General features: G+C 38.8%; 1 protein-coding gene across 2 annotated transcripts; it reads left to right on the plus strand.

The window, feature by feature from the left end:
• The first annotated feature begins 6,651 nt into the window (after nucleotides 1–6,651).
• LOC122661595 (protein canopy-1) lies at nucleotides 6,652–22,192 on the plus strand. 2 transcript variants are annotated; one of them, XM_043857046.1, is made up of 9 exons: nucleotides 6,652–6,804; nucleotides 7,446–7,472; nucleotides 9,609–9,688; nucleotides 15,441–15,513; nucleotides 17,239–17,296; nucleotides 18,994–19,045; nucleotides 20,690–20,714; nucleotides 21,362–21,453; nucleotides 21,865–22,192. In XM_043857046.1, coding segments are annotated over exons 1-9 (519 nt in total). In that variant the 5' UTR covers nucleotides 6,652–6,693; the 3' UTR covers nucleotides 21,866–22,192. The 2 variants fall into 2 exon arrangements, with proteins under 2 accessions (XP_043712981.1, XP_043712980.1); XM_043857045.1 differs by having other exon boundaries at nucleotides 21,362–21,450; nucleotides 21,867–22,192.
• Nucleotides 22,193–23,336: the final 1,144 nt, after the last annotated feature.

A 23,336-nucleotide genomic window follows, 5' to 3' on the forward strand; every position in this document is an offset into this window, starting at 1 on the left:
TCCCATTCTTATAATTTTTTTCAGATAGGACAGGAACAGTGGAGAAAAGACTACCCTGCATAGACATTCTGGAGACATTATAACCGGATGAATATACACAAAGCCTATGGGAACATAACTTGAGTATGATATAAACACACCAAAATATGAGTAAATTAGCTAGCATAAGAAACAATATAAAATACTAGCAATAAAAATCACATGAAAGTCACAACCGGACTACATATTTACCCTTTGGGGCATAAGATGCACTGGTCCTTTCATAAATCCACATTTACCATGAAAGAAATGATAATTTAGGAATCCTATCACCTTTGGACATATAGAAGTAATAGAACCCTTAGATTACCATTCATTCTCATACTCGTGTACATGCATATTTTCTTTTAAACTTAGGTAGCACCACCTTTGTGCAAATGCCACCAACTTTGCTGCCATGGTAAAACTACAGAGAAATTTGACGTGCCACTTTGGTAGTCAACATGTTATTCCCCTATAGTTCTCATAAAAAATAGTTTTTGTAACTAAATAATGGAAGAATATTCATTATACAAATTCAAACAATTTTAACAGTGTTCTGGTGTAATGATGGCATGCATATAGAAGGTTTTGCAGTCAGATGAGAGGGTATTAGACTCTAGAACAGTCAACTGTTTTTTTTATAGGATATCCTGAGAGGTCCAAGAGTTACAGATTCTACTGCCCTATTTCGATAAACAGAATTGTGAAAACCAATCATGCCAAGTTTATGGAGAATGGTGATGATATTTTTAAGCCTCGCAATCTGGAGTTTGATGAAGATCATACAATTGCTTTTGATGTAGTGCCTAGTACCAGACTTCAGCTGCCTACTACTATTGTTGATGAGGTTGCATTTGAACCTACTGAGGACCTGATTGTTGAGCCAATGACACCTATTGATCCTATTGATCCAATTCAGCTATAGGAGGGTCTGAGAAGGTCTAATAGACCCCGTGGGCCTACTATCGGACTTGATTATATGTTGTATTTGACAGAGGATGATTTGGACATTGGGCAAGAGAAGGATCCAACTAGTTACCAACAAGCTGTCAATAGTTCGAATTCTCAGAAATGGTTGGAGGCTATGTAGGATGAGTTGTTGTCCATGGATAACAAGGTTTGAGAATTAGTTGATCTTCCAGAGGGTTGTGCACCCATAGGTTTCAAATGGGGGTACACAACTAAGACTGATTCTCAAAGAAAAGTTGAGTACTACAAGGCCAGGTTGGTAGTAAAAGGTTTCACATAAAAGCAAGGTGTTGATTTTCATGAGACTTTTTCTCCAGTATCCATAAAGGATTCTTTCAGAATCATTATGACACTTGTAGCTCATTATGACCCGGAGTTACACTAGATGGATGTTAAAACTGTTATACCCGCACCCCGGGAGTATAATTAATTATTAATTCTTTCCCGTGACGTGTAGTTATCACTACCACGTATGCCGGTGAGTTGTTCTCACTGGTGGTCAAACCCAGCTATATTGACCATAGTACAAGGTTGCCTGTGGAAACTAGTCGGGACCATGGAGGTTGCCCCTTGACGTGTCAGGGGTAAGTAGTTGACCAAATTTTATTGTGTGCTTACTGCCCTCTCAAAGCCCTCGAAGTGTGGTCCAAAGGGCCTGACCTCTTATGGTGGGAATCACCTTCCTACTCGCATCGGATGCAAGGTTACCGGCTGCCTCCGACCCCGCATCCAATCTCGACAAGGACTCTTGTGGGTGAGACCCTATGGCTAAGGTGCTATGGGTGTCCTGCCATGTTTGACCCTACCCAAATAGACCCTAGGTTACACTTATGAGGCCTTATCCAAACAGGCCATTAAAAGTGATTTTCTATATGAGAGAGAGGTGGTAAGACTATTCCTTAGTCTTTCTTTTTCTTTTCTTTCCTAACCTAATCGTGAAAAGGAGGAGAGCTTTGAAGAGAGGAGGCGGCAAGGAGGAGAAGAAGGAGAAGGAAGGGAAGAAGAAGAAGGAAACTACTGCTGGTTTGGAGCTTTAAAGAGGGTACATCGTGTGTACCTCAAACCAGGTAAGCCAAGTGCCCTTTTCCCCCATTTTTCTCTCTTCCCCCTTGCTCGTTTGAGCTTGGGTGGTTCGTTGGTTGCAGCCCCAAGATGGGGATTTCTTTTTGAAACCCAAAGGGTTAGCTCGAGTCATGTGTAGTTTCCCTTGTAGGATGCTTTCCTATTTTCATTACAATCCTATAAAGACCTCTATTTTGACCTCTTCTTGAATCTATTTGATTCTAAAGCTTCAACCACCAAAGAAAACCCCAAATCTGGATTTTTGAGCTTTTGATCCTTTAAACCCCTTAAATCTTTGAATGTTGGGTGTTTCTAAGACCCAAATAGACTCCAAGACACCCCTCCCTTGTCCCTTGAGGCTTAGAGAACCAAATGGGACAACCCTGGGCTTTTAAAGACCTTGAAATCACACTTGGGTTGCATCGGAGGCAAGACTGCGTGAGTCCGATGTTTGCCTCCGATGTGTCCTGAGCCTGCAGGGAAGGTCGGAGGCAAGGTCGGAGGCAAGACTGCGTGAGTCCGATGTTTGCCTCCGATGTGGGCTAAGCCTGCAGGAAGGTCGGAGGCAAGCCTGCTGAGTCCGACGTTGCCTCCGATGCAGTTTTTAAGGCTTATAACTTATGTAAACTATGGGGTTTCTCTATGAGGCCTCCCCTACACTCTCTCACACTCTTATTCACTTCCATAGGCGCCAACATATGTGCAATGGGGTGATTTTGAGCGGGAATCGTTGCGCTTATACAAATTCCATTTGAAGTAATTGGTGAGTGGGTTTGGGTGACTGTTTGAACTTGTTTACTATTGCTTATTCATGCATTTATGAATTATATTGTGACATTATCATTCAAGCATGATTGCATATTTGCATTTATTCTTATTCGATGATGATGATTTGGATGATATGGATTTGTGTTGGGTTACGGTCGATCTGCACCGGAACCCCCGTGACACGTGGAATTATATATTGCATCTCATTCTTGCTGTATGCGCCGTGTTGTCTGGTACCCGGTGTTAGATGGAATGGGACGTTGACACACCCGGATGTACCTCTCAACACGATAGGATTCATGTAGTATATCTCGTGGTTAGGCTCGTTCCTATGCTACGACCCTTACCAACAGGGGTTTAGGTGTTGGGTAGCGAGCACCACGCTTGCTGTGGAGAGTTAGAGAGGCCAGGCCAGGGGTAGTAATGGTTATCGGTGGTCCGCTCTGGGTGGTGATGACTACGACCGGCGCGGGCCCGTAGTAATAATTGAGGTTGCATTGTGGTGAGAATGGAAGGATCCACAATGCCTTCCCGAGTTATTGCAGTAGCATATACCCATTGACTTAGCATTGTGTGTTAGGTGGTAAATGAATTAATAATAGCATGCACCATGGACTATTTGTGATTGTGTGATTGTGCATCCCCTTTTCTCTCTCACTAGCTCGGTGGAGCTAACCCCCGTGTACACATTCTTTTTAGATTTGGATGCAGATGATACTGTGGAGCCAGGGACCGTGACTAAGGATTATGGCGATGGTTGCCCATGATGATTGTGCCTACGGGCTATACTGTTACTTGGGATCGTTCCCGTTTTATTATTTTTGAGCATTGTGTTTTGTATAAACTTTTATGTTTTACCTTTTTGGTAGCTACTTGATGGTCATAGGAATTTTGTAACTATGTTACTTATTATCATTGGCCAATGAACATCTTATAGTTATTTCTTTTACGCTTCCGCAAACTCTGACCTATCTCGGAATGTAATATTCCTTTGTCTTTCGCACTCTAATATTATTGTATTGTAATATTGGTTTATGACTGTGAGTTGGCCACTGCATCGAGATCCTGGCGGTGAGGTGGGATGACGCGTGTCACCCCAATCATACCCTGATATTGTATTTTATCCCTTGTCGGGATAGGGGTGTGACAAAAACTGTATTATAGAATAAAGATCTTGCTGAAGATGTTTACATGGTCCAGCTTGAAGGCTTTGAGATTACAGGTAGTGAGAGGAAAGTTTTCAAGCTGAAGAAGTCTTTATATGGTTTGACGCAAGCCTTAAGACAATGGTACCTCAAGTTTCATGAGGTGGTTGTTTCATTTGGGGTTTTTGAGATTCCTGTGGATCATTGCATATATCTGAAGGTTAGTGGGAGTAAGTTCATCATCCTGGTGCTATATGTTAATGATATTTTACTAGCATGTAGTAACATGGCATTGTTACTTATAACAAAGCATCTTCTATCTGCAAGTTTTGAAATGAAGGACATGGGTGAGGCCAATTTTTTCCATAGTGTTGAGATCAAGTGTGACAGAAAACAATGATTTTTAGGACTATCACAGGAAGCTTATATTGAGAGGATTTTCAAACGGTTCAATATGTCTACTTGTTTAGACGATGATGTACCAATCATCAAAGGAGACAGACTGAACAAGCAGCAGTGCCCTAGAAATGATATTGAGAGGAGATCAATGGCTGACAAACATGCTTATGCAGTAAGGAGTTTGATGTGTGCACAAATATGTACTTGCCCAAATATAGCCTTTGTAGTCAGTGTTTTAAGGCGGTTCGTCAAAGCTATAGGCAGTTTGCCAAAGTTCGATATTAACCAAAGGTTATGCCGGTTTGCCTAAATATTGGTTAATATCAAAGTGTATGTCTATAAAGTTATTTAAGACATTCTAATTTTATAATCAGGTATGGGACCTACATGAAGTTTTGACTTCATGGTTATACATCTCATAGTGGTTTATTTGACAAGTGTGCCTTGTTCATGATGACAGAAAATTATATGTCATATATTGAGGTGTATCTTCTGCTATTGTTCAACATGGTATAATTCGTGAGTAAATCAAAGTTTAGTGGCATATATATGTAGAGGGATTCCATGGCCATATCGAGAGATATAGACTCTGTAATTAATCTAGCCCAAGTGGGAGATTGTAAAAAATTTTCAATGTTATTTTATGGGCTTAATTAAATACTGTGCCCAGTCTTTAGATGAGGATCCTAATACATTGACTGGTTTAAACATGTCATCTAGTTTAATGAGATGGGCCAGTCCAAGTCCTTTATGGAAGTGAGTTTGGGTTTTGGGACAATACTATAAGTACTGTTAAGGAGGGTCCTTACAGTCACGTCATTCACTTTTTCTTTTCTCCCACAAGAAATAGTATTCTCTGGGTGAGGAATGAGAGACTGTAGAAGATCCCTTCAAAGCTTGATTCGTCAAGGGTTGCGCGAGAAAATTGATTAAGGATTATTTTTATTACTCTTCATCAGCATACGACTTGCAAGGACATTACATCTTCCCTTTGTTTATCTCTATTAATGATTGTATTCTAGAGATCGATATAGGCATTCTAGTAGGATTTTACATTGCTCAAACCCCAAGTACTCTTACACACTTGATTATAAGTGCTTGGGTCGGATCAATAATTCACACAATTTACCATATGTCTAATATTTTTTTCTCATTTAGCACATACAAATAGATTGGACAGGCTCTCACTTGAAAGTTTTTCCTTTTTTTACCTCCTTTCTGGAACTAATAGACAAAAAAAAATGGTGGAGGTGATTGATTGAGAGAATCTAACATTGATCTTCACCTATATGAGGGTAATGAAAGAGTTCAACGGGAATACAACGAAAATATAAAACTTGTTCTCTAATTATTTTAACTTTATGATCATGTCTCATATAGGTACACGACATTAAAAAACCGTCACATGAAAAGGGAGAAGAGTTACCTTGAACATAATAAATGTAGTACTTTCTACGAAACCTAATTCTTCTTCTACCAAACAATGTACGGAAACCTTACAAAAATCTTGTTAGCAGAGTTTGCATGAGTATGATTATCAAATAGATGATCTCCTTCACTCACTCACTCCTTTGGTTCAATGCCCTTGCTTCATTGGTCTGTGAAGAGAAGATAAAACTAGGGTTGAAGAAACCAGAGAGAGAGAGAGAGAGAGAGAGAGAGAGAGAGAGAGAGAGAGAGAGAGAGAGAGAGAGAGAGAGAGAGAGAGAGATCCTGTTAGGTTGCGTGGAATCTGTACCTAGACATAGGAACGCATGAAATTACTGCACTGCCCCATGAAATGAAAAGAGAGAGAGAGAGAGAGAGAGAGAGATCCTGTTAGGTTGCGTGGAATCTGTACCTAGACATAGGAACGCATGAAATTACTGCACTGCCCCATGAAATGAAAAATCCCTTACATGTTATCGCCCCTACGTGCTCTTATTGGCCTGTGCTTGTGCAGGGTCCACAAAGCCCTGACAATGATCTTCTGCCCAAAAAATTATTTGGGTAACGGGATTGGTTTAATAACAATGTCGGTGTTACTAACCGTTACCTGATTAGATTGGCTCCATGAGGGCATTTACGTCAAGTAGATGGGAGAAAGGATTTGAGAAAACTTTGAATGGCAGTTGTGAGTTTCTGACGAATTTGAGGGTATTTTAGTAATAAGAGGTATCCATGCACTGTATTTACGCAAGTATCCCCTGGATACTTTCTCCTTCCATTTGATTTGCTGTGTGTGGGAGTGAAACATTTTTACTTTGCCCTATAAGTATGTCCGGGCCAAATTTTTGTTAGAACACAGACGACATAGAGAGTCCGCAGGGAATACAAGCAGAAGAGGGAAATGGAGAAAAGAAAAACTGCAGAATTTCTGGTGTGGGTCGTCACCATTTTCGCCATTTTTGTCTCCGTTTCTTGCATCGATGATAAATGTTCAGCTTGCAATGCAATTGCGGTATGGATCTCTCCTTTTCTTTCTTTCTCAGAATTTCTCTGATATTCGATGGTGCTACCTGAATTTGTGATAAACCTGACCGGTCCTCGAACCGAAATATTGTTTTCTTATTATCATTGTTCTCGCAACTCGCAACCTTTAGTATTTAAGTTTCTTACAGAAAAGATGAAGTAATTTTTCAGATCTCTTTGCTTGAACTGGGTAGTTGACCGTATTTTTAACTCCTGAACGTAATTCTGGGCTTGATCAGTTGGAGCAAGGACATGGGATGTGGTTTGAACTTCGAAAAACTTCTCTTTTATTGATTTTTTTTTTAAATTTAACGAATAATGTGCTTGCTTCAAGCTCATTCCAAGTTCTTAATCACAATATTACAATCTCTCTTTCGCACAATGTGCTCTTTGTCAAAGCACCTTGCGTGGCATATTGTAAGGGAAAAACTTGGTTTTGCACTCTTGATGACGGACCTATTTTCTCTACCTTCTTTTTTTTTTTTTTTTTTTTTTTTTTCTAGCGGGTAGGTTTGGTACAAGGACCACTTTGGAAGTTAATGTCGAAGTCTTTTGAACATTTTAAGCTTAATCTTGAATTTATACATAATTGAAGTTAGGAATCTGATTTCCTTACTGAACTATTTGCAGGAGGAGCTGGAGCTTGGACTTTCAAAAGTAAGAATTTCCGTGTACTTCAATTCCTTTTAACTCTATTTTCGGCTGACCTGGCCATCCTAGGGCACACTCACTGTTGGATGGGGCCTTAATGTTGCCATCTCATTGCTATATAGTGGTGCACATTGCACATGTAAAACATTGTAACTTAATCTGACCAGTTTCTGTAATTGATTTAACTAAATTTAGTTGCTAAGTTTCTTCTGGAAAAAGGAATTGACCTTCATAGCCAGCGGGTTTCGAACTGGCTTTATCATTACACAGATATGTGTGCGCACGCTTCTTGAAGTCCTTTATTCTTAAGATCCTAAAACCAACCCTTATATTGTCTTAGCGTCATTGAGTCTCTCATCTCTCAATAGGGTTCAAACCCATTCTAAAGGATGGAAAGATTTGTATTCTTTGCATGCTATTTTGTGTGGAATTTAAAAGAAACAAATAGGTAGATGTTCAGGAATAAATGTCATACATCCTGTAGTTGTTGGTATGTTGCTAATGACTTCAAAAGTGCATCTTCCTTAATTAGAAACCAAGCTGTGGTGCTGACTTTCCTTCATCTTGCTTATAGTGGAGTAGATGAATTAAGTTTTTTGGTTTCCTTTTGGGAAATCCACATCTTTGTAAAGGTGGACTTTATTGACTACAATGGGTGAGGTAACCAGAAATGCATGAAGGTTTACCTTTTCTCCACGGGATTAAATTTGTGAAAAACCAAACACCCCCACCCACCCCACCACCCCCCCCCCTCCCAAAAAAACAAAAAAAACAAAAAAAAAAAGAGAATTTGGATTTGAGGTGATCCGTATGTAAGAGGAAATGATATTGACGATCTCTTGTTTTGTAAAAGGAGTTTTAGATATTGGCAACTTCACTTAACATATTGTTCTTGAAAGTTGGAGGAACATTAACAAGTCAAGGGATACACCATGTGAAGCTTGGTTCCTTCCTGAGTTTGGGGTTTTATTATATATTCTTTTGGGGTGATTGTTGGAGTATTAGGCCCAGTTGGAGAAGGTGACTTATGAAGGACCAGGCTGATCTCACTACATGTTGATTTGAGTAAACTGTGAAGGAAGGGTTTGAAAACGTCACAGTGGAAAGCGATACAGCAAATTTCATTTACTGGATTTGTAAAGGAGAGGAGTATTTATGGAGATCTGCAGACATTATAAGGTTTATTGAACATCTACTTGGAGGCTGAGATTGCCAAATGATGTTAGAAAAAGATATGGTGGATACATTAGAAAAAAGGGGAAGCAAGATTTTTTTTTTTGGGGGGGGGGGGTGGTTTGGTCTAGTGATTTTGTAGCATTAATCTTGTCTTTTGCACTCTTGGGGGCTGTTTGATCTTTATATACTCTTGGTGGCTGTTTGTACTTTGCCCTTGTGGATTGTACTTTTTATTTCTTAAATTTTTTTTTTTCAATAGCATTACTCATTCATCAAAAATGAGAAAAACAAATATTTTAACACTTGACAATTCTATGGATTCTTTAGGCAGGGGAAGGTCTTTAAATATTCTAGTTTGGCAAAGGCTGTTTGCATTTATTTTAGCCCATCTAATCTGTTCCACTACCTTTTTTGAACAGTGTTTTGAAGTCTTATATTTTATTACGTAATCCATGATCTGGTTCTTGAATCCTGACCATTTCTGTCAAGTTTTCGCTGTTGAATATTTTGTTCTAAAACTCTCTTTTAATTAGTGTTTACATATAATGGTTCAATTCAATTTTGGGATTTCACTTTAATCTTGTCATTAAGTCTGCAAGCAGCAAGATTTTATTTCTTTAGCTTACAAACTTCCTATTCTAAAGAGGAAAAGAAAAGTTCCTTCCTTTTAGAAAGAAATCAGTCTTTCATACAATTATTTTTACCCTTTCTCATTATCCTCTTAAATTTACTATCGAGGGTAGTTATAGTGAATCTTGGAAAAAAATCTCGGGTTCCATAAACATGTAAAAATATAAATATCTGTCCATTAGATCTCATGGATATTATGCATCCCCACCCCACCCTCCCAAAAAAAAGAAAAAAAAAGTGATAATGCAGCAGAGAAGTGGAAATCCTTTCTGTTTTGGAACCTTTTGTGTGTGTTTGTGTGTACTTACTGGGTCCATTGTTTCATACGTCTTGTAGGAGAAACCAAGGAACCATTTAGATATGAGACATCGTTTGGACTCTAAAGGCCAACGCAGAGGAAAGTTAATTGATTACAGGTATTATTTCAATCTTTTATTACTTAAAAAAAAAAGGCAAAAGAGTGAGAGGAAAAAAGATCGAAGTTGAGCCTGCAGTCATCTCTTGGATTTGATTGGTTCTGAGAAATTTTTTATTTTAATACCATGTTTTTGTCCCACGGATTTGTTTCAACCATTTGAAGTCTCCAATAGCCTATCTGGCTCAATGAACTTACATCAAGTCTCATTACACGTTTTCTTAATTTCTGCCATTAGGTTTCTATCTATATGGATTATGGAAGTTATTATTATTATAATTTTTATTATTTATTCAAGTTGTAATGTTTTTTTGTTTGCAACCTGGTAATGTTCCAATTGTTTTATCTTGCTGGATCCAACTGAACTTTGGACTTAGCCAAACATGCCAAACCTATTACAATTTACAAGTACTCAGTTCAGCTACACAAACCTTCTTCCTCCTTCCCAATCTATGCATATTCTACTAATCATAAGCCATGAGATCTTTACCTTGATCCACATCTTTTCTAGCCTTCCTCTTGTCATCTTATAGCATTCAACTTGCACTTTTTTGATCCTTTTCATTGGTGCAGTCTTTGTTCTTCGTTACATGTGACCAAACATTCACTTAACTGTACTTCATCTTGTAACTTAATGGGGCTGCCCCTTAGTTCCCACAAAAGCATTAGTTGTGAAACTAGTTCTATCTTTTCTAGTTTTTTTTAGTCCTACAGAACATCATTGTCATCCATCCTCACTCTATGAATGTTTAGGTTCTTGATTACGTATGGTTTATTCCATAAAAGGCCATCTCATGTTATCTCTGTCTTATAACATTTTCTCCTTGATTTTGTAAGTGTGTGTGCATGTGTCACAAAGCACTTCAGAAGTATCTCTCCCACAGATTCATAATGCTCTAATTGTATCAGAAACGTTTTCTTCAGCCTCTCCTGTTTGTAGATGATCGTATCAAGATAATTGAAATGGTCACTTTGGGTGTCTCTTGGACATCAATTTTATTCCATTATTCCTGCTTGTGTTTTGCTCAAAGTGTGTTCCTGCCTGAGATGATTTATATTTTATTTTTGTTTCTTGGATATCAAGCTTTCCGTCCACTTTAGTTTGGTGACAAGGGGCTTCAGCTAGCAGACCTTCTTTCTCCATTCTCTTTCACCATCTCAGGGAGCATGCTAAGTTGATCACTCTCAAGGACTGGCCTTGACTTTACTCAAGGGTTCCCTATTAGTCAAGGACTAGAAGTTTCGTACCTTTAGTTTGACAAATTTTTTTTTGGGAAAATTACACTGCCACCCCCTGAGGTTTGCCTTAAATACAGTGCGACCCCCTGTGTTTTCAAAATATACACTTAGACCCCCTGAGTTTAGGGTATTTGTTACACAGCTCCACTCCGTTAAAGTATTCCCGTTAGTTGCTGACGTGTTGGCCATTGATGGCTTAAAATGACAAATATACCCTTGATGTGGTGTGAAGTTACCATTTTGCCCATAGAGCAGTCCAAACTTCACACCCCCTTCCTCTGCTACTTGAATCAAGGTTTAGGGTTCTGGCGATCAACCGCAGGCCAACTTCAAGTCCATCACCGACGACCTGCCTCAAGTTCTTGCTGTGGCGATCTGCTGAGGCCATCACCGACGACTTGCCTCAGTCCTCTCTCTCTGCTCCTCTTCCTCTTCTTCTCTCTTTTTCTCTCTACTCTTGAACGACTTCTATTCTCTTCTCGTCTTACTTTCTCCGATATCACACGGTACAATAGGATAGGAGAAGACAAAAATCAGTTCAGATGCTGATGGCCGCCAGCCCAGTACCATCGGCCGATAAAGCTCTGATGGCTTCGCCGATGCCTATCCAGGCAGCGCAGATGCCGTTGGAGATGTTCGCAAGAGACGCCATTATCGCGTGGTTCAGGGGAGAATTTGCGGCGGCCAACGCCATTATCGATGCTCTCTGTAAACCACCTGACTGAACTTGATGGACTCGATGGCCATGGTGTTAAGTATGAATCAGTGTTTGCTGCGATCCATAGGAGGCGATTGAATTGGATCCTGATCCTTCAGATGTAGAAATACTCTATAGCAGACGTTGCTTTGGAGCTTAAGAAAGTCGCGGCCAAGAAAATGATAGAGAGAGGGAGGGGAAAAGAAGAAAATTGAGGAAGTCAAGGTTTTCCTCTTGTTCACTTTTTGAAGAACAGGTACAGCTCCGGAGTACTGACTCCGGACTCCGGACAGGAACCGCTCGGACTTCCCAGAGGGTTCCTTGCTTTGTTCTGTCTCTCTCTCTCTTTGAGAATAAACCCAGAAAGAAGAATGGCGAAGCGTGAGCTCTCCAGCACCATGAAAAATTTGAAGTTTATGCATAGGGCAGCTCAGAAAGAGGATAAACAAAAGAAAGAAGAAGATGAGGTCAAACCCCACGGCAATTTCGTCTCGCCTAACACCCACAAGAAATGCATAGTCATAATGGAAGGGAGTCCCCATCCAGGGGCATTAAAAGGTCGGATGTCATTTCAAAGTTTTAATCCTTTTATCGATAAATTGAATGAAGAAGTAGCAACTCCTTGTCAATCACAACCGTCATCCACAAGTACTGGCAGTCAAATCAGTTCTGATAGAGAGAATGAATCCTCGCATATCAGATCAGAAGGCTTAAATGTAGGTAGACCCGATAGTGATTCTGATGTAGATCATAGAAGGAAACAGCCAGAAGTTGACAATGGAACACATCCTCCAAATAAATCTCAGAGAAATGTAAGTGATGGAGGTGATCGATATTCACCACGTAGCAGTAAAGGCCCTTCCAAGCAACACAAGCGTGAGAAGCTGGGCTGGAATGTTCTAAGACCACCAAAGGCTCAGAGCAAAGGGGTTTAAACATACTATGTGATCATTTTAATAGATGTGCGATTTGCTCCACCTACATCCAGGTTTTTTAAAAACTTTAAATCCATAGTATATGATGTTTTATCCTACCTTTAGTACCTAAATTTCTTTTGCTTAACACACACACACACACAAAAAAAAAAGAAGAAGAAGGTTTTTTATCATAAAAGGGAAGAAACAAGACAAGATGCCAATGGTAGTATTCAGGTCGTGAATGGAGAATCCGGGGAGGAAATGAAGGAGAGTGAAGGTGAAGCAGTTGATGAGGTGGTGGAAGAAGTTTCGTCCGTTGACGATCAAGAGCAGTTCCAAGTTTGTATGATTTTTTGCTCGCTTCTTTGATTAGTTGTTCCCGATCTTCATTTGAGGATTTTTTTTCTTCTCTTTTTAATATTCTCCTGGTTAGCTAGAACTTCTTTCCCACTTTCTTTTTCTTTGGTTTCATTCCTTGTTAGCCCCTCTGCAATCGGTCCAGAGTTTCAACTTGGTTGTTATCATCTTTCCTTCCTCTTTCCCCCCTTCTAAAAATCCATATTTGCTGAATCTGGGTGAAGCATGAAAATAAGAGTTCCATCATCTGTATGATTTCATGCTCTTTTCTTTCTTATGGAGGGCTATCGATCATTATATAGAAAATTTATATAGGGGTTTTAACTTGATTTAATAGTTTTTGTATCCCCCATCGTTCAATCCAACAGAAATTTGGGTCCCCAAGTCACAACGTTTCTCCTTTTTCATATACTCTCCCTTGTGATTCAAGACTATTTGGGTTTCCTTCCTTTTTTTTTCCTGGTAAAACAGAACTGAAGCAAAAATAAAGGGGTTAAACGTGCAAGAGGGTGGCTTTCTCCAGGGAAAAATGGCCACGAATTTCCCTTTCTATGGGGTTACTGGAAGAGGGTAGAGGATGGTAGACGGAGGTTGCAGCGGTGGTGGGGCGATGGTTGAGGAAGAAGAAGAAGAAGAAGAAGAAGAAGAAATAGTGGTGGGTCCCATTATGTGAGAAAAATAAAAAAATTAGAATATGATTAATTGAAGGGTAAAATTGTCATTTAAATTTTATACTTGACGTCATCCACTCAGGGGGGTGTGGCTGTATAATTTAGAAACACAAGGGGTCGCTCTGTATTTAGTACAAACCTCAGGGGGTGGCAGTGTAATTTTCCCATTTTTTTTTTAAAGATTTTGTGGCTCCCTGGATATGCTTGATAATTAAAAAAAAGAAAATTTATGTTTACCACCCCTGTGTTTTCAAACAATTATGTCTACCACCCCTGAAATATCATCTGTTTCATAAACCTCCCCTATATTTTGAAAGATTCTTACAAACGTACCCCTACTGTTAGATGAGAGCAGTTAAGTGATGATGTCATTGCCCAAATATAATCTAAATGCCCATAATACCCTTACAAACATACCTCTACCGTAGTAATATTTTTTTTAATCCTAAAACTAACCCTGGGTCGTCCCTTCTTCTTCTTCTTCTTCCTGGCAGTTTCCGCATCCCCTTTCCTGCAATTGAGCAGGGAAAAAAAAGATTGAGACAACTATGTCCATGGATTCGACATATCTGTGAAACGAAGCATTTCATCTAGGGTTTTGGCTCTGGTTTATCGAAACGGTTTGATTAGATACAGGGACTCTCAACTGGTTCTCGATTAGGGCTTTAAGCTCCGAGATAGTGATTTGAGGACTATCAAGTGTCACTCGCCAGAAATAAATCAGCCATCCCACCCCCGCTGATAAGGATAAATCAAACCCAAAAAATCAGTTGGCTTAAAGTGATGAGAGATGACAAAGATGCTCATGAGTTAACAGCAGATAAGGCGAGAGTATAGAATAATGGTGGAACAGGATTTGTGCAGCCACTCCTTGATGGGAGGAACATCACTTCCATTTTGACATCTCCAATTTAACCCATCTCAGTGAATTGAGTAGTTGCCTAACCCCTATCTTTCATCATATTCATAATTTATTTCTCATCCTTAAAGCAGTTCAGTTCAGCCTATAACGAAAGAAACTTCCATTTTCCCCCCCTCCCCCTCCCCCTCTTATTTTCGGGAACAAGCTGGTCTGAAAAATTAAAAGACTGCTTCAATGAAATCTAGAATTCCCAGGTGATACTGGCCCAGTTTCAATATCGTCAGTGAAGAAAAAGGAAAAACCAAATGAGAAATTACAAGCCATGAAACACTTAAATCATCCAACAGAGAAAACCCATTTCGCTTGAATGTCAAAGTATGATCACCACATAGAATCAGTATAAGCCAAATCACAAAGAAACAATAGAAATGTCAGATGCTCACCTTCCTGAACTTCCTCCCCAGCCGCTCGTTCTCCAAAAACCTGAGAGAATTTCACTCCAGAGGTGGGACCCCTGTTTCTCCATTCCCTATAGTGATCATCTTCGACTGTAAATCAGAGCACTTGGCTAGGGACGGTCAGCATGGAGGCAGAAGGTATGGCGGTGGTGGTGGCTGCTACAATTGTGGGGAAGATGAACAGTAACAGGGGTGGGGTGGAGTGGATTTAATTCTTTAAAAAATAAGTAAGGGCAAAATTGTCATTTCCTTTCAAAACTAACAGAGTTGGTACTCAGAAGGTACGGAAGTAATTTTTGAAATTCCAGGGATGGTATACATAATTGTTTGAAACCCCAAGGATGGTAGACATAAATTTTCCTTAAAAAAGTTATTGCGTTATTCAACTCTTTTAGTAGAGAACATCTTTTATCACAGTATATGAATTGTTTTCATCAAGTTTTAGAAGTTAAATCAATGTTGGTAAGATCTCATGCCAAATTGAGCTTTTTATTATGATCTATTTGCTTTCTATGTGTTAATGACTTATCTCTGGTCATTTATTTCAAATAGAGTCAGCGAGCTGAGAATAGTTGAACTTTTGGATGGGCTCTGTGAAAAGATGCAAGATTATACTCTAGAGAAGGTAATTTTTTGGTACTGGAATATGTCCCCCTTGGAATATGGAAAGGGTAACTTCACTCTCATGACATTCTTTTGAGGAGAAATTCATGTAATATGGGTTCATGTTAAGTGACCTAGTTTTCTTTTCTTTCCCTTTCCCTAAATTACTGTTATGAAGTAAGTGGTATGAATACGGTGGTGCAAAATTTTTCATCTTTTAATAGAGCTGATGATTTTTGTATTAATAATTTTGCTAAATCTGATGCCTGGATGTTGAACTTGCTTAGCTTACTCAAGTTGAGACAATAAAATGCCAGTGCTGATGCCAATGGCTGATATTACTTGGATGCTTGAGTACAAATTTCTCATTTCTTGTCACATTGTAGTTATTTTCTTATATCCTCAATGACCACATTAATTTTATTTTAAAAGTATCTTTAGCAGCATATTTTGTTACAATAATAAATTATTGTAAATATTCTGAGTTTCATGGAACTTTGGTGGGTTTTAAGGCCTGAAAAGAAGATACTAGCCTACAAAAAGAATAAAAACATCCTATGAGTGTATGAGATGGGATACTTGCATTAGTATTCATGTCTATGACTTTGAGAAGTTGATGCAGATCCGAGAGATGGTCTGCTTTATATATCTTTATAAAGATATAGTATTAAAGTATACAGGCTTACATCCAAATCTGCAGAATCACTCATGTTAGGATCTTCTACATTCCAAGTCTGGTGGGGCAGCAGGGATAAGAGAAAGGAGGGAAGGAAACGTGGGGAAGAGAGAGGAGAGGGAAGGAAAAGGCAACAACTACATTTTAAAATCTAACTAATACTTAATCCATCCATTCAAATCTTGGGGGGCGTGCGAACTTTTACAGTGTATTTATAAAGTTATAAAATAGACGTAAACAGAAAATAAAACTGGACTCTAAAATTACCAATCGACGAGCTGATGTGGCAGTATCCTATTTGATTTAAATAATAAGGAAAAGACAAGGAAGCTTCCTCCGTCCATAGATTACTTTTGGAAAAGTTCCTAACTGACCAAACTCTTATAGAATGAAACCAAATAGAAAAAGGAATAACTCCTCTAATGTTGAGAGACTTGGAGTGTCCTAAATCAGTCCTCTCTTACAATAAATAAAAAAAGAAATAAATTCCCACAACTTGGACGGAGGATACGGTTCCTGAAAATCAGGAAACCATCGGTCGCAAACCTTTAAAAGTCTTCAAGTGGCCCCACAAATTGATTAACAGCTATCTGATAAAATAAGTTCCTAACTAAATAACTAATGGGCCCCCTATTAAAGTATTAATACTAACTACCTAATTAAGATGCTAATTTCGTGTTCCTCTTTGGACCTATAATTTGGGCCCTATAATTGGGCCCAGTACAAATAAAAACACTTAAAACAAAAGCCCATAGCCATATACTATCAAAACAGGCCTAAAATAAAAGATCAAACCACATCCAATAATGTTGATCATGCTCCTGCATTATAACTCCTCAATGTTTTCCAGATCAGTTCCTGTATCTATGTTCAGAAATGTGCATCACAGTATATTACAATAAATGGTTTGAATTACTTTCAAACATGCATGGAAGTTCATCTTCTTTGGTGGCTGATGTTTGTCTGGTTAACAGCTGTATGCTACAAATGGTCTGAGTACATTCACATGGCACCTGTGGTTAGAATGTTCACATTTCCAGGCTGCTGATATGTTGTGCTTCGAATATGCAGTTAGATTCCACTAGACGAGAATGGATCAAAGTGGATGATTGGAACAACCTGACCATTGGTATGTTTTTTCCCGTGTATGTGCTTTTAGCCTTACTAGCTAATGCCTGCCACAGGTCATGCTGTTCCTGTTTTGTCACTCATTTGCATCCTAGAAAGTTATGCTGATAATACTCCCCTTGAGCTAGAGAATCATCTTATGAGGAACAACCGTAGAGCACAATAATGATTTGGCATTCTCTTGGAGAGAAAATCCCAGAGATTATGCTAGAAAATGCCTGAGCTTTGCCAAAGCCTAAATGATGTAGCAGTGGTATATCGAATGAGCTGTATAGCAGGCCAATATGTGGCCCATCTTATGGGTTTACTTAATCCCATCGAGCAGCATGTATTTAGCCCATAATTGTGGGTCTATTCATGGCCATCGAGTTCTTCCCACTATGATCATCGAGTCAGCACATTATGAGGAGATCAACCTGCATATCTTATGGGCCCCATGGCCAGCTAGCTTGGAGATCAAATTGGAGTTTAATTATCAATTCCGTGGAGACTTGTTAGGCTTAGTTTTAGTTAATTTTAATTCCTATTTCAGTTGTATAGCCAATAGAATACCAATAGAATTAACTTTTTCCTAGTTAGATTAAGATTTTAATTTCAGTGTATATAAAACACTGGTGAGGAATTCATATATTAAAAAAAAAAAAAACACTGGTAAGGGCCATTGGCCAAAATAATGATTGATTGAAGATTAATAAAGTTGAAGTTTATTCAATGTAGCTGTGCAATTCAGTGGTTTGGGGTGAGAAGCCTTGGGTGTGATGCCTTGGACTGTGATAGTCTGATCCATTAGTGGGATGCCATGGGTGGAACTGACTTAAAACAACCTAAAAATAAAGACATCTTGACTAACTAATAACGTATGCTTAGCTCTACCCATATTAGAGGTCCATTAAAGTGGCCCATTACAAAGAAAATTCATTGGACTAAAGGTCTAACACCTATATAATCCAACCCAAGGCTTATTTCTAATAAAATAAGCCTATTTAGGTGATTTAACTGCATCAGGCAGCCCTGTTTTGGGTTTTATTTGGCTGAAGTCGGCATCAGCAATATAAGGGAACCTGTCCCTTGGATGCTGTCCATATTTTGGGGAATTGAAGAACCTCCTGGAAGTGACCTTTGACCAAGGTTTTAGCCAGATCAGATCTGTTGATCTGCTGCTGTGATAAATCACTCAAATTTGGAAATTTATTACTGTTTTGACTGTTGACTCAATTCTGACCGGTAGAACATTGCAGTATTTTGGGGTTTATCTATTCTAACAGTTTATGAACAGTAGTCAGAATCTGATCTTTATCAGATAAGGTTGACTTTGATGTTGTCGTTCACCTAAATTCTGTTTTAGGGTTTGCTTGAGTTCCTGTTAAAAGGGTTTATCCCATCTCCCCCCACCAATTGGTACATATCCAAGTAATCTATAGGTGTTTAAACTTAGAATCAGGAACTTATTTCCCATTTAAATGTTCCTGCAAAATTTTTTTAACATATAAACCTGAAGTGATGTTTTTGTTGATTCTTGAATTTTTAGAGTTCTGCTAAAGTTTCTATTCCATAAGTATATGATCTGTATTCTCATCTGTGTGAGTGTATGGTTATGTTAAGGCTAGCATTTAATAGAATTCGTTTAAAATTTGAAAATGCTAACATTTACTAGGATTCACTTAAAATTTTGTTTATTCTTTTCTCTTGTGGTGATAGACAAGCAAGAAGCCCGAGCTTATGCAAAAGACATATCCTCTTACTGTGGAAGGTAAGAAGTAAGGCAATTTTAACCTGTATATGGTTATGATCGACAAATTCCTAGTTTTTGTAGATCTTACTATAATTCATTGTGCCTAATAGGTGTTTTCTGTGATGCGGGCTGAACCAATCACAATTCAACCAAGATGTGGTATTCTGTTACGGGAGAGATTACTCTAGAGTTAAACTCAATTTTTCGTAGAAAAATTAATTTATAAATTTTTCTTTATAGAAGTACATCTTTTAAATCTGAGTGTGACTGAATTTACTTGCCTGGATCAAATTCTCATGGCTGACAATTAGGGGTGTCAATAAAGCCCGGCTGGCCCGAACCCGCCCGAACCCGCCCGAGCCCGGCCCGGGCCCGACCCTGATTTTTGACCCCGAGGGCGGGTTTGGGTTTAGTTATAGTCGACCCTGGCGGGTCGGGTCGGGTCGTGGTTTAGATCCTCGGCCTAGCCGGCCCGGCCCGACCCGACCTCAGTATTAATTATAGGTATATAATATTACATATATATATATATTATATACTTAATATAAGTATTTTCTTGACAAAAAAAAAGAAGAGAATTGTACAGAAGATAACTACTAGCTTTGTCATCATCATGAAGTGGGAACCCATAAAAAGAGTAGATCATCTACTATTTTGATCGACCATAAAAAGAGTCACGACATGATTGTTATTTAGTTGTAGCCCCTATAAGCTTCCCGAGGCCTATTGAGGGGACACAGCTTATAAATCGTAGAGAGAGAGTTTATACACACGCCATTTTTTCAACATATTTATTAGTTGTCCCATGTTGAGATCCTATGTTACAAAACATGTTCTAATGAGACACGTGCGTGCCATAAATCAAGACAACGACCGACCGCAACAGTTTCTTGACGGTCGGCGGGTCGTCGGGTTAAGGCCTCTAGGTCGGGTCGGGTTTAGGCAGCCCGCCACCGACCATTGACACCCCTACGACAATGCAATTCAACATCCTTATTTTATAATTTTTTATATTACAAAGAAAACCACCTATTCTAAAATCAACAATATTTGTTGTGAGAAATTACAAGAAAAGTTAAATTAGAGGTCAATTTAACTATACTGCAAACTTTCGTCGGGTGTATTGTGCATTTCTTTTGATTGCTCATGTTATGCAGAAGGGCAACTATTTGGTAACACAGCAGCCTGTATGCTAGACCCAAAACAATGGGGAGCCAAGAACTGCCACATGGCAGCTCACCTAGTACCCAAGTATGGTACAGAGGACCCATCCTCAATCATATGTTGAATCTCAGGTCGAATGGAGCTTACCATAGGGCACAATAGAGCTTAAAAAATGGTTAAGAAGACTTGTTTTTCAAAACAGTTTGATGGTTGAAAAAAAGAGGGGAAAAGTATAAAACATGGTGGGCCACCTGATTGAGTTGGCCAACTAATTTGACATTTGTCCATCTATGGTGTACTGTATTTATCCAGCCATTTGGATTGGCATCCGTATGCTGTATGAAAAGTCACTTCTTGTGCTAGGACCAGCACTGGGGCCATTTTGTGACCATTTCTGACATTACCTTTTTCATAGCCGTCATATTATGTAGAATAAGATTAAAGCTTCTTAGAGATTATGATTTCACCTTTTCTGACTTTGTATGCTCAATGGAACAGGTTACTTGAAGAAACAGAAGATGAGGTGAGTTCATTTTTATTCCTTTTAATAATTTAATTTATTTGGTCAATCCTAGCATTACTGCTGACAACACCTGCCCCCTCCAAAATAATAATCTAAGATTGCTAAGTTCGTTTCTATTTGCACACTAGGGAGTGGGGATGGGAAAATTTGATTTTCTAGTGGTCAGATCTGTTTTTATACTCATCAAATATACCTAATATTTTAAGGAAAGACGGAACCTAGACTGAGTCTAGAAGGGCATTCCCCAGACCATCACATATTTCTGCCTTCTGGGTCGAGAATTAGGTCATTTCTAACCGTGGATAGGTGGTGTTTGATTGGGAATTCTATGGATAGGCCACGTCAAATTTAGTTTCCCATCTCAATTGTATGTCCTACCATGTTTGAGGCAAACCCACATGTTTTCAGTGGCCTCTGTTCTATAGACAGAATTTAAGTTTTCCAAAAAATTCTAAAGCATAGTTCTGACAAGTGGAGATGTTGGATTGGATTTAAAATTGATTGAAAATTAACTCATGACTAGATGATGACATGGACATCTCCATCAAATCCCAGCTCCAACCAATACTGCCATATTGCCGAAATAGTCTATGTTCCCTGGCATTTTTTATTATTATTGACTAATGATTGTCCTGTGGTGTACGCAGTTTGCCGAGTTGATAAAGAAAGGATTTGTTAGAACAGGAGAAGTAAGCAAGGTTTTATGTCAAGACCTCAGCAAGCACTGCATTGTGAGGTAATTATTGAAAATTTGAAGTTAATCTATGAAATACTTGATGACAGTTGAGAATTCATAAGTGTGTGGTGTGGCTGAATTTTGTTTGAACAATACTTGCCAACATTTTCAGGCCTTCATCTCACTGATTTGCTGTCCAATCATCTACCTTTTGAAATTGACCCAAATTCCTATTAGTTAATTTCATTCTTCCTTCAATGCAGTTCATTTGGACTGCCTCCATATTCTTTTTACAACTTCAGTGCTGTTGAAACAATTAGCTTGATTTTTATTACCTTAGCCACTTTACTGCTTGTGGTTAGAGATGATTTTGTATGATACACACTTTTAAGAGAGTGGTTTTTGTTTAATGCCAAAAAATAAAGCACCTTTATCTTCTTGCTAATGGTCAAAGTTTTTGTACTTGTTTTATACAGTGATTCTCACCCCTTGGAGTATGTTGATGATGAGGAATCCGATGGGGAACTCTGAAGGCATGTTTGATGAGTTTCCCAATTTTTTTGCAGCTCAAGAAGAATTAGAGTTGCAAGCCTGCTCATTAACCAAGCTCTAAATTTATTTCTGATTCTATACACACCGAAATGAATGTACTAGGTCTCATTGTTAAAATTCTTTCTTGAACCCAGATAAATCCTGAATCTGATCAGTTCCCTTTTTTTATATTTCTCAGTTTTGTCAAGTTCCAGAATGAATGTACTTGATGCTTGAAATATAATTAACAAGGCAAGACGAATCATGAACACATTTAGAGGATAATATCCATCTAATATGTGGGTCAATTTGGATTACAAGTGGAAGGTATTTTGATGCTTGACAGTGAGAGAGAGTGTTTGCCATTTGGCAAGTGGCTGGTCCAAGGCAAGAACAACCTGGCCATTCCTGATCCATTCTCAGGCTTTGAGGTCAAATTGATCACTTGTGACAGGGACAAGGTCTCACATCAGGTTCGAACCTTTTTTTGAAAATTTTCTTCATGTGTTAGCAAATTGTAATTTCTTCATGTCCCACTGCATAGCCATTTGGCAAGTGGCTGGTCCAAGGCAATAAGAACCTGGCCATTCATGATCCAGTCTCAGGCTTTGAGCTCAAATTGATCAACTTGTCAGGGACAAAGTTTCACATCAGGTTTGAACCTTTTTTGAAAATTTCTTCATGTTAGCAAATTGCAACTTCTTCATGTTCACTGCATCGTCAGATTCATTTCCCATGCTGCGTTATTGCTCAACTCTCACACGAATCACGTGGTTAATGGGCTACGGATTCCACCACTCCCCATGGGCAATAGTTAGTGATGACTGAAGACATTTACTTATCTAAAAGCACGCTTTGGCTTAGCTGTGAAAGTCTCTACGTACGTACCTGATAGTGATGCCTACCTACCCTACCCACGCACTCTTCCATTCATCTCGTGGCCATTTTTGTTAAATGATAAAATTTGGTGAACCCATTGTCACCGTCCTTCGTGGCACACAAGTGACAAAAAATCTTTCCATACGGGACAAAACACTATATTTGAAATTTGAGGGTAATTTTTTGTTATCTAAAATATCACTTTAACCAAATTTTTCTTCACCCACGGTGACTAAGATTCCATTGGAAAGGGAGGGAATATGTTAAAACCCTAAAGGGGTTTGTGAACCCTATGATGGTAGTGAACTGATTTCTATGGGTGGAAGAAAACTCTCTTTATACTATTATACAAAGGTTCTAACATTAATGTCAATGTAACCAAGCAAGAATTTTTTATCCTGGCCATTTATATTCATTAGAATCTGTTTTTTTGTTGAGATTTCTATTTGGACCTATTTCTTTAACCAATGGAGAAGAGAGAATTTCTTCAATCATGTCCCACTTGATGGGACTAGTGTAAGTATAATGGATTAGAA

The sequence above is a fragment of the Telopea speciosissima genome, chromosome 5 (assembly GCF_018873765.1).
Source record: "Telopea speciosissima isolate NSW1024214 ecotype Mountain lineage chromosome 5, Tspe_v1, whole genome shotgun sequence".
NCBI classification, from domain to species: domain Eukaryota; kingdom Viridiplantae; phylum Streptophyta; class Magnoliopsida; order Proteales; family Proteaceae; genus Telopea; species Telopea speciosissima.

What these genes read in the sequence shown, in the direction of transcription:
- LOC122661595 (XM_043857045.1), top strand. Translation starts at nt 6,694, where the DNA reads ATGGAGAAAAGAAAAACTGCAGAATTTCTGGTGTGGGTCGTCACCATT. An exon ending in TGGAGCTTGGACTTTCAAAA is followed by an intron (nt 7,473 to 9,608) that starts GTAAGAATTTCC and finishes TACGTCTTGTAG; the next exon opens with GAGAAACCAAGGAACCATTT. An exon ending in GGAAAGTTAATTGATTACAG is followed by an intron (nt 9,689 to 15,440) that starts GTATTATTTCAA and finishes TATTTCAAATAG; the next exon opens with AGTCAGCGAGCTGAGAATAG.